This window comes from Nerophis ophidion, linkage group LG05 (genome assembly GCF_033978795.1).
Source record: "Nerophis ophidion isolate RoL-2023_Sa linkage group LG05, RoL_Noph_v1.0, whole genome shotgun sequence".
Lineage (NCBI taxonomy): Eukaryota > Metazoa > Chordata > Actinopteri > Syngnathiformes > Syngnathidae > Nerophis > Nerophis ophidion.
Genome location: NC_084615.1, coordinates 41,080,628 through 41,092,873, shown reverse-complemented (window position 1 = coordinate 41,092,873; position 12,246 = coordinate 41,080,628). Strand labels below are relative to the sequence as shown.

General features: G+C 38.5%; 1 protein-coding gene across 3 annotated transcripts in view; it reads left to right on the top strand.

Moving 5' to 3' along the window:
• The window catches only part of LOC133553102 (tripartite motif-containing protein 67), an 82,153-nt gene that overhangs the window by 59,328 nt on the left and 10,579 nt on the right, over nucleotides 1-12,246 (top strand). For all 3 annotated transcript variants that reach the window (XM_061900947.1, XM_061900946.1, XM_061900945.1), the window contains exons 4-5: nucleotides 4,586-4,696; nucleotides 11,267-11,420. In XM_061900947.1, coding sequence (XP_061756931.1) covers nucleotides 4,586-4,696; nucleotides 11,267-11,420 — 265 coding nt within the window. The remainder of the gene's footprint in view (nucleotides 1-4,585; nucleotides 4,697-11,266; nucleotides 11,421-12,246) is intronic.

Below are 12,246 nucleotides of genomic sequence, written 5' to 3'. Positions count from 1 at the left end.
ACTAATCAGAGGCAGATGACCAAAATCAGCACCCATGGCAGCGAACAAAATAAACAAGGTTGCTGGAACTGAACTAATCACCAACTATAGAAATATCAAACTAAACAAAACATGATCCGGGAAATCCATCCATCCATCCATCATCTTCCGCTTATCCGAGGTGGGATCGCGGGGGCAGCAGCGGGAAACCGATTACAAAAATAAGTGTCCTTGTTTTGAACCTTTGAGAATGTCTCTCCCTCTGTGGTGAGAGGAAAAACATCCTGTTACACCGGGTACTCAGGCTTCCTCCCATTTCCAAAGACATGCACCTGGGGATAGGTTGATTGGCAACATTAAATTGGCCCTAGTGTGTGAATGTGAGTGTGAATGTTGTCTGTCTATCTGTGTTGGCCCTGCGATGAGGTAGCGACTTGTCCAGGGTGTAAACCGCCTTCCGCCTGATTGTGGCTGAGATAGGCTTCAGCGCCCTCCGCGACCACGAAGGAAAAAAGCGGTGGGAAAATGGATGGATGGCTACATGACATCATCTGATCGCACCGATAGTGTGACGTCATCGGAGAGTCCTCAGGCAGCGGCTGGAGCAAAATAAATTGGGATGGTCTAGCCTAAGGGACGGCCCTGCGATGAGGTGGCGACTTGTCCAGGGTGTACAGCGCCTTACGCCCGATTGTAGCTGAGATAGGCACCAGCGACCCCCGCTACTCTAAAGGGAATAAGCGGTAGAAAATGGATGGATGGATGGATAGCCTAAGGGACACCTGGTGGTCTTTGCCCTTACATTTACGTAAATTATTTTTTGTGTTCTCTTGGTCCTTTACCTTATTTTAGAGGACGCGGCTAAGAGCTTCTGGCACGGCCGGTGTCTGATTTTCCCACGGTTAGAGCCGACCGATCATGGGACATGGTTGTCATGGAGATATGTAACGTGTTGACAAGCATTCTAAAGCTGGTATTCCTAATTATTTGTCAAAAATGTTTATGCTTGTTGTATTGGGACATGAACCTTTAAAGAAAATGTTCCAGAAAGTCCTCACAGTACATCCATATGGCAACACCACACAATGCACTTACTTCATTACTATCCACCCATCCATTTTCTACCGCTTATTCCCTTTTGGGTCGCGGGGGGCGCTGGTGCCTATCTCAGCTACAATCGGGCGGAAGGCGGGGTCCACCCTGGACAAGTCGCCACCTCCTCGCAGGGCCAACACAGATAGACAAACAACATTCACACTCACATTCACACACTAGTGCCAATTTGGTGTTGCCAATCAACCTATCCCCAGGTGCATGTCTTTGGAAGAGGGAGGAAGCCGGAGTACCCGGAGGGAACCCACGCATTCATGGGGAGAACATGCAAACTCCACACAGAAAGATCCCGAGCCCGGGATTGAACCCAGGACTACTCAGGACTACTCAGGACCTTCGTATTGTGAGGTAGACGCGCTAACCCCTCTGCCACCGTGAAGCCACTTAATATGTCATTCACAATTGGTGTACTTTTCTAATTGTGTAAAATTGCTTGCATTAAATACCAGTAACAGTAAATATTGGGATGGAATAACATTATTATTATGATAGAATTATTTGCAATAAAGGCAGAGGAAAGGAATAACAATAACTGCCGAATATTAATTTACATAAGTTATTAAAATACTTTGTTTTTAAATTATCATCCAAACTACTTTGTTTTGTGTCATTTCTTTTTGGTCTGTTTTCCTTTAAATTGCCTTGATCAAGTCCACGACCTCCTTTATTGTTCTGCACAGCATGGAAAACAGAAAAGGTAAAGGGGAACTGCACTTTTTCTGGAATTTTACCTATCGTTCACAAGTATTTTAAAAACATGACGATGGATGGACTTTTTTGAAATGCATTCTAACTTGTTCATCAACGTAAACTAAATTCTGTTTACTTTGGAGCTCCTCTATTTCGCCCATAAAATACTATAAATAACCCTTCAAAAACTGCCAACAATACTCCATTTACATTTCTTGATTTTTAATATTAACCAAGTATTAGTGATATCGTTATTATGTTTTTTAGCGGCGCTGTGATCACAAGCCTGTGTTCGACATGACCAGCTGACGAGGTGTTTCCTCGGTTCCTTGCTCCCTGGAAGTTTATTGTAGATCATAAATCATTAATTGTAACGGGCCAGAATAAGCCTGTGTCATGATCCGTTGCCGGGGTCATGTTTTGTTTGGTATTTCTTAGTTGTTTATTTCTGTTTCAGCACTCTCGTTGGGTTTTCTAGATGCCATGGGTGCTGATTTTCGTCACCTGCCTCTGATTAGTGGTTGGCACGGTCCCCTGCTCCTGGTCAATATTCAGAGAGCAATTAATTACTGCCTCGTGCCACACACTGTCTGGCAGTGTCACTCGCTTTTTGCGACGGCTCGCGTTTTTGGTGTATCCTATTTGCCACTACTACCTACTCAGTGGCCTAGTGGTTAAAGATTCCGCCCTGAGATCGGTAGGTTGGGAGTTCAATCCCCGGCCGAGTCATACCAAAGACTATAAAAATGGGACCCATTACCTCCCTGCTTGGCACTCAGCATCAAGGGTTGGAATTGAAGGTTAAATCACCACAAATGATTCCCGGGCGCGGCACCGCTGCTGCCCACTGCTCCCCTCACCTCCTAGGGGGTGAACAAGGGGATGGTTCAAATGCAGAGGACAAATTTCGCAACACCTAGTGTGTGTGTGACAATCATTAGTACTTTAACTTTGACTTAACTATTTGTCACTAGCAGTTGATCGTTCCTGAGTTAAGCTTTGCCAAAGTTTCCGATGGGCTTGTCGCCCTTGTTTTGTATTTTTTCCATCGTTTATTGATTAATAAATGACCATCTTACCTGCAGACTGCCTCCCTGCCGTGCTTTCTGCATCTTGGGGACACGACTACTTTAACCATGCAGTCATGATGTAACACTAAGGACGTATTCCGACAAGTCGGTACACTTTGACAGCCATTTAGGACTCTGAAATGGTGAGAACGACACAAAGATTATGTCAGCACCCCACCAATATAGATATATTTTGCACTTCTTTAAAGGTATATTTTACTATTGTATTTTATTCATCATTCTGTGTTACAATGTAAAGGTGACACTGTGTGCCCTTTTTTGTTTGAAATTGTGTCTGATATGAAAAAGTTTGGTGACGCTTTACTTATGTTATTTTCATATACCGCTCTGCCTCCACAACAACAACAACAATAAGTGCCTCTCAGCCCGTATATATATATATACATACATATATATATATATATAAACTGTATATATGTATATATATATATATATATATATATATATATATATATATATATATATATATATTCCGAGCACGATGATGTCCCGTTATTGATGGGAAAATGTATTTTTAGGCAAATTTATTTGCCTGAGCAGCGAGGAGACACCGAGAGTAACAAGCTGTAGAAAATGGATTAGAAAGGACAGATTTGAAAAAAAAAAAAAATTAAATAAAAAAAACAACAAAAAAACAAACACTTTTTTTTTTTACTTGGGACTTCCCGATGGCCGGATTTTTAATGCGAATGGAAAGCGTTTGTGAACTGACTTGATTCGTGTTGGTGTCAGTCCCGGCAAAATTATGGCACATTTCAAGGCAAACATTTTAGCTATGTTAGTTTTGGGGGCTGAGAGACACTTATTGTTGTTGTTGTATAGAGGAGTGTACGGGTGAGGAGGCAGAGCGGTATAAAAATATAACATAAGTGAATGAAGTGAATTATATTTATATAGCGCTTTTCTCTAGTGACTCAAAGCGCTTTACATAGTGAAACCCAATATCTAAGTTACAGTTAAAGCAGTGTGGGTGGCACTGGGAGCAGGTGGGTAAAGTGTCTTGCCCAAGGACACAACGGCAGTGATTAGGATGGCGGAAGTGGGAATCGAACCTGCAACCCCCAAATTGCTGGCACGGCCACTCTACCAACCGAGCTAAACCGCCCAAGGAGAAGGGTCTCCAAACTATTTCACATAAGACACAAAAGGGCATACAGTGTCACCTTTACATTGTAACACAGAATGATGAATAAAATACATTAGTAAAATATACCTCAAAAGAAGTGCAAAATATATCTATATTAGTGGGGTGCTGACATAATCTTTGTGTAGTTATCGAGATCGGATGTAAATCAATCATTAATCAATCAATGTTTATTTATATAGCCCTAAATCACAAATGTCTCAATGGACTGTACAAACTACTACGACTACGACATCCTCGGAAGAACCCACATAAGGGCAAGGAAAACTCACACCCAATGGGACGCCAGTGACAATGATGACTATGAAAAACCTTGGAGAGGACCTCAAATGTGGGCAACCCCCCCTTCCCCTCTAGGGGACTGAAAGCAATGGATGTCGAGCAGGTCTAACATGATACTGTGAAAGTTCAATCCATAGTGGCTAAAAAAACAAACTAATTGGACATCTAATGGTGCAGTGTATAAGGAGGCCAGTATTCCTGACCTTACAAATGGGCAACAAGTGTTTATAATGGTTCATTTGTGGATTAAAAAACACCTGACATAACTTCCTGTCGAAACTGCCAGGTGGCGCGCGACCAGATCACCCACTGCACCATAAAGCTGCGCCAGACCACGGGCATGATGGAGTACTGTCTGGAGGTGCTGAAGGAGAACGACCCTAGTGGTTTCCTACAGGTAAGCCATGGAGTAGATTTATATACTCCTGTGAAAAATATTTTTTCAAGATCGAAACCATTGATCATCACCAATTTGTTACTGCTCGCTACAAACTCACTTTAATTGACACTCACATGGAATTAGGGAAGAAAAGACTGGAGGCACATCGTGTCTACATCCAGAGGGGTGTACAAATTAAGCAATAATCCGCAAAAGACAATATTGGATTTATATGGGCATTGCTAAGTAACGTATTTGATTGACGAGTGCCGTGCTGCTGTGATCGTGACACTAATGCGAAACAAGATAAGTTGTTTTGCAGTTGATTTCCTGCTACAAATATTAGTCTGCCATCCACAATTCATGTCTGCAGTTGGTATTATGATTTGACGTTCAGCAATGTTTGCTAGTCATATCAATGTATAGTTTATGCTGTTGAGCCTACAAGAGATTTATTTATCTAGTTTATTAATACTATTGAGGATATCGACGCTAACAAATATCGCTATAATGTGGTCATCCGTGTCAAATAAAGCACTGTGGTCATCCGTGTCAAATAAAGCACTTGGCTCTCCTGCACAACATCGACAACCAAGTTTCTGTTTTGAAAATCGACAACAAAAATACGGTAGGTTGGATCAACAACTACATTATTTATTACTAGGACTTCACATGACATTAGTTTATGTGCACAACCAGGTTTTTGTAATTATATTTAGGCCTAGCAACCACAAAAACTAATGCAATCCTATTTTTTACGTTTAGTTCTACTCTCAAACACCACTAATATAGTAGAGAATAATCTCGGTGGCATCAAAAAACATTTTTCAAACAGATTACATTTTCACAACAAATATTTTACAAAGTGATCACTGCAGACACAAGCGGTCCAATTGCATTCTTCAAAATGATAAAAGTGATATATTAAGAGTAATTTCCTTCGATGCACTTTTGTTTTTTCACTGACTTTATTAACCTAATGAACTACTTTTTTCGGTACTCTAGAAAGCACTTTCCTATCTATCTATTTGAACGACTGGAACCCCAAAGAACAGAACAGAAATACGCAATTTCCGCTCAAACTCTACACTCACTCTCACTTGTTTTAATGCTACGCTCAAGCTGCTTGACTATCGTTTGAATTAAGCCGCGAAGATGAAAACCAAATGTTATGTCATAAGCCACCCAGCAATAGCCATGCAGCCCACCCTTTTCTGCATTGCGGGATTCATGACAAACAATGCTACTAAGATGGGGCAAAGAGACTCTTCCGTTGTTTGGTAACACTTTGCTTTTTCCATACATAAATATGTAAACTTGGGCTATCTCAAGAGTGGCCCCGGGGCCATTTGCAGACTGCAGTTGTTCTTTTTGGGGATTGCAGTATAAATTTTCGTAAAATTCAACAATTTATTTTTTAATATACTGTATAAACTTTGGTACCTCATTTATGAGTGCCTCATCTTTTGTTTTTTAGATAGGAGCTTTCGCTTGTTATGCCCTTATTTGCAAGCCCAATTTTACAAGCCTCTCTGCTCTTTTCTATTGTTACACACACACACACACACACACACACACACACACACACACACACACACACACACACACACACACACACACACACACACACACACACACATTCTTGTATTTGTTGCCTTCTTGAGACCTCTGAAAAATGTCTACCTCTATAAGACAAGCCTTCCTAGATACAAGAATATTTGTATTTACAACATTAATAATATATATGTACTATGCAAATATAAAAAAAGGTGAGCTTTTAGGTCCATGTACCTTCCGTTCATTATATTTCCAATTCTGAAACACAAATCATAAGACAAAGTTAAGGCCGTTTTTCAGATTTTTTTTTTTGCTATATATGGCAGATTTGAAAACAAACAAAAAAAAAATGGGTTGATTTTCATTAAATTGTTGCCATAAAATTAGATTTTGTGCTGTTTTCCTTCAATGGATTTGTATTTTTTCCATATAAACACAAAAATCCAATTCATGTTTATCCAAAATACAAATATCTCTGTGATGACAAATTGAACTAGAAGCAGTATTTTAGCTTTTACTTTGCATTTAGCATGTTTTTAGCATGACGCTAACATCTTTGTTCAGCAGGAGTCCAATTGTCGTTTCATTAAATTTTTGTCCAACTTTTGCTTCAGGAAAAAATAAAAAAAAATGGCCCAAAATTTGTTTTTTGATTTGCATTTGAGTATTCGAAATCAAATTGGTGAATTATTAATTTATTTTTGGAATTTTTTGTTTGTAATTGGTTTTTAATCATTATTACTTCAAGTTATTACAGTATGTCTCTATATACATATTTATTTTAAAAATTTTAGCCAAAAAGGGCGCATTTCTATTTCTGACACTCACTTTTTTCATATGATGACCAGAGGGAGAGCACTTCAAATTTTTACACACACTTGTTCTTTCATATGTTGACCAGAGGGTTAGCACTTTTAAAACTGACACAGTCCATTTAAAAAAATCCCTCTTATTTGGGACCACCCTCATTTTGATAGATTTCACCACCAGGAGTGCAAATGAGACATTTGCTATTAGGTTTTCCTTATTGGGACCATGATTTCGATCCTAACTTGTTCACCGGTCCTCATATGGAAGGTACTTTTCTTTGTTGATGTCTCAAGAAGGGTAGAAATATAAGATTACACACACACACACACACACACACACACACACACACACACACACACACACACACACACACACACACACACACACACACACACACACACACACACACACACACACACGCACACACACACACACACCCTAGAAGGTATTTTATTATACATCAAATGGGGTTAACTCTCTGTGAAATATTTACCAAACAAAATCAAGTCAATGTCAGTTTAAAGCAAGAAGAAAATAGTTCCCTTGAACTAAAAAGGGAGAAGTCAAGCAGTGAAGGCGTCCCTCCCCTTTAGCTCCTGGGCCTAGCCAGCGTCTGGATTACAGATTTTTCTTACAGAGTGCAAACACATTTAGCGGCTCTATTGCCATTGATTTTTTCATAGCGGTTTTCACTGAGAAGGTTGACTGCAACCTGGAAAAAATAAAAGTGTCACATACGGTCTTTGTCAGTGCAAGAGTCGTGGTAGTCCAATTAAAAGTGCAAAGGGTTAGCATGAATTTTCAAGATGAGCTCAAATTACATTGTTGAGATTTACACACTAACTTCCATTTAGCTTGCCTAAATAATTCATGACATGTTTAATGGTTGTAACTGGAAACTCTTAGATGTCAGAATCATAAAACGTAGGCCACACAGGCAAAACCAAATTAGAAGCAATAAGAGAGCTGTATTAAAAAAAACTGGCCTTTATTGCGATAATAATGCTTAATTGTGTCATTAAAAATGTTATAACAGTGATTGTAGTTTTTGCCCTCATTAAACCTATCTGCACTACAAGCTACAATCACAATATTAAACATATTTCTAAACACATACAGTGCTAATTGTGTTGTATAAATACAGTGCAAATTAAACTATATAGGTCAATAAAAAACTTTTTTTAAATCATGACAGATGAATCTAATTACGTGGAACAGTGGGGTCCAAATTGCGGCCTGGATCACTTGTTTAATTAGCCTGTGGCACATTCTTCAAATGGGAAAATATATTGATATTGCACTGGATTACCATTTGCCATACAAGGCTAATATTCACAACATCCCACTCCAGGCAGATTGTGGACATGTTTTTCCTCAAAGGAATGTCCCATATTTTTGAGATACAAATAGGCCGAAACAGCTTACTCCGGGCCGGAAGAAACTGCTTTCCTAAATTGTGCCAGGAATTGTTCGGTCCGTCAAAGGTCGTTGCACACCTCATGACACATTGTCACCTTGTACGAAATTGTCACATTGTACGACACAAAGCTGAGATGCAAACTGTTTTATTTCTCACTGCTAGTATTTCTTTGTTGGTTTATGTCTATGAATGTTCTCATTCATCCAGGTCATTGTCATCTCAGGGCATTCAATCAATCGCAACTGGACTGTTTGGTTTGTCTTAGAAGACGTTTTGCCTCTCACCCGAGTAGGCTTCATCAGTTCATGCTCACAGACCTAGAATGGTCAGATCTAGTCTTGGACTTAGATTAGTCCGATCTAGTCTAGCGTCTGGTGCCAAAACACCAGATTTTTATACTAATAATATTGCCCTAACGCAAACCTGGGCTAAGTAACATGTTGAACCGGACATTCCCAAATCATTTTTTTAGATCTTTAAGATGGAAAGTGTAGCTCCCATTATGATGTGTAGTGATGTTTTCTAATGACCGTAAGTCTTCAACTGTACAAAGTGTTTCAAGGCTTGGAATTTTCGCGTATGGTTGATATACTAGTTACTATGGTAATCTAATTAGTTGTTTTTGTCATCTAATTAGTTGCTATGGTCATCTAAATAGTTACTATGGTCATCTAATTAGTTGCTATGGTCATCTAATTAGTTACTATGGTCATCTAATTAGTTACTATGGTCATCTACGTCACAGCAGCTCAGACGAGGCACCAAGCAGTTTGAGCGAGAAGCGTTTCCACAGATGCGAAGGAGATTTTCTCAATAAAGTTCTAAAGCTTAGTGATGTATACAATAGAATATAATACACTAGAAAGTGCTTTATTGATCCCTGGGAAAAATTCAGCAAATATCAGATGTATCAGATTTTAGGTGGGTTTATTTTGTACTCTTTGCGTTCATGTTTCACTATTTGTTGCATTTTTGTTGCGTTTCACTTCATTGTAAAATATGTCGATTGAAAGGTGGTGTGACGTTCATGTGTTGTCAACATTTAGTGTTTTATCCTTCATAGAAAAATAAAAAAATCCATAATGTTTTTTAAGGTAATCTGTCATAACGTTTTTAGCATTCACCCAGACATTATTGTGAGGTTTTGTATTAGTGTTCCTAAAAATCAGATATACCGGCCCCCAGACACATTTTTTTCTCTAAATTTGGCCCTCCGAGTCAAAATAATTGCCCAGGTCTGCCCTAATGTATTAAGAAAAAACAACTCTTGATGCAAATGAGTATTCCTACCATCAAAGCCAACAACAGTCGTTGAAGTGTAATTTACCCTTGATAGCATTAAGGCAGGGGTCGGGAACCTTTTTGGCTGAGAGAGCCATACAAGCCAAATATTTTAAAAAGTATTTCCGTGAGAGCCATACAACTTTTTTTTTCTTTTTTTTCAAACACTGAATACAACTATATGCGTGCATTTTTAAGAAAGACCAACATTTTTACAGTATGATAAGTCTCTTATTCTTTTTAATAACATTGTTATTCTGAGGCTAGCCAAAAATAAATAAAATACTTCTTACCATTAATGTGAGTTCTTGAACAGGTGCGGTAGCAACCGGTGGGATGGATGAAAATGCATGAGAATGTTTTATATTTTGAATGTTATTTTTGATACTGTGATTACCAGCGGATTTACTCATTACTTAACGTGTTAAGCAATGTCAGCTAAAATGTATCTGAGACCCAGGTGCAGTCATCAAAAGAGCCACATCTGGCTCTAGAGCCATAGGTTCCCTACCCCTGCATTAAGGTATTGTGTGGCAGAACGATCTCTATGGATCGACTACTACCAGTCCAAAATAGTCAGAATCCCCCAAGTTAGCATTCCACTCCGTTGGTTTTGGAGTATGAATATTTGGGGTTTTGGCAGCAGCCGCTAGACTAGATCTTACCAATCTAGACAAATCGAGCAGTCCAGTTGCGATCCATTGAATGCACTGTGGTTTATGTTGGTTTAGTTTTTGCTTTTATAAAACTAAAAATACCTAAAGTGCCCCCCCTTTGTCCTCTGACTTTTAAGTATGCAGCGCTCAGTGCAATAAGATTGGACACCCCTGCATTAAATGTTGCATGCTTTCATAAAGACTTGAGTGTAAATCTATGTATGTATATATATATATATATATATATATATATATATATATATATATATATATATATATATTCTGTTCAAATATGCATCCCATCTAGTCAGCTTGCTTCTCGCTACTTCTGGATGTTGAACAAGGTTTGTAATGCATCATTTTTGCTCTTGGCCTTTTATTTGCAGAGTGGATTAAGTGGAAAGTGTTTTTCTTCATATTTGGCAGTTAAGAAGTACAATTCCTTAAATATTTTAAATGTGCTGATTTCCAATTGTTATGGGAGATGGAATGAAATCAGACAAATGGAATGTATCCCAAAACAGAAGAGCGGTTTAGCATGCATGCGGTCAGCCGGCCATATTTGAATATCAATATTGAATGGTTTTATATTGTGTAGTTATATTTATATGGTAATTTTTATTCTGTGACTGTAAATTGTTTGCCTGTTTTGTTATTGATGCTTTTATTTTTTTTATTTTTGTCTGTATTGCGTAGTTACAATTATATGCTTTTACTTGTAATTGTGTTGAGTTGTGGACCCCAGGAAGACTAGCAGGTTGTTGTGGCAACCAGCTAATGGGGATTCTTAATAAAAATCCAAACCAAATCAAAATGCGGATGCTCTCATTTCTTTTTCTCACTAATGTCTCACTTTCATTGCAGATCTCAGACGCCCTCATCAAGCGGGTAACGTCGTCTCAGGACCAGTGGGTCAAAGGTAACTTGGAAGCCAAGGTTGGCCCCGAATTCCACCTAACCCTAAACACAGACTCACTGCTCCAGACCATCCTGCAGCTGGACTTCTGCCAAGGCAAAGGTAAAGTAGACCTTTCAATTCCTGCTGTTTAGACGACTTTCACTGTTATTACGGTAAATATTAGGGAACCAAAATGACATAATAATTTGGTACTGTTGCATTAAGTATAAATGAACTCTCCCAATGCAGCATGTGTAATTATGAGGATGTTGCCATTTGTGTTTTGTATCCTAATGACTTGTAAGTGCACGGTGATAATAATAATTACAGTAAAAGCATACTGGGGTATACGACTGCCACATCCGGAGATTAAATTCATTGCTGCATCATTCAGTCTTACATAATGTGAGTACTCACATTGATGATGCGTCCGTGGGTTTATAACAGGCTTAAAATACCTCCTATTTGACATGGAAAAAAAAGAGAAGACACCATTGTCCTAATCACCCCCCCAAATGTAGGCTCACTGTTACAATATTTAAGACTGTGCTGTGTTTTAAACAATTTCATATGTATATGATTACATTGTGAATTGGTAAGACACAAGACAATGTATAGTCCGCAGTACAAAAGTTCCAATTATATATGGCCTAGAACAGTGGTTCACAAACTTTAGATATAAAAATAATAAAAACATGTTGAAAAATAAACAAGTGATTCAATTATAAATAAAGATTTCTACACATAGAAGTAATCATCAACTTAAAATGCCCTCTTTGGGGATTGTAATAGAGATCCATCTGGATTCATAAACTTCATTCTAAACATTTCTTCACAAAAAAAGAAATCTTTAACATCAATATTTATGGAACATGTCCACAAAAAACCTAGCTGTCAACACTGAATATTGCAATGTTGTATTTTTTTTTCACATTTTATGAATTTA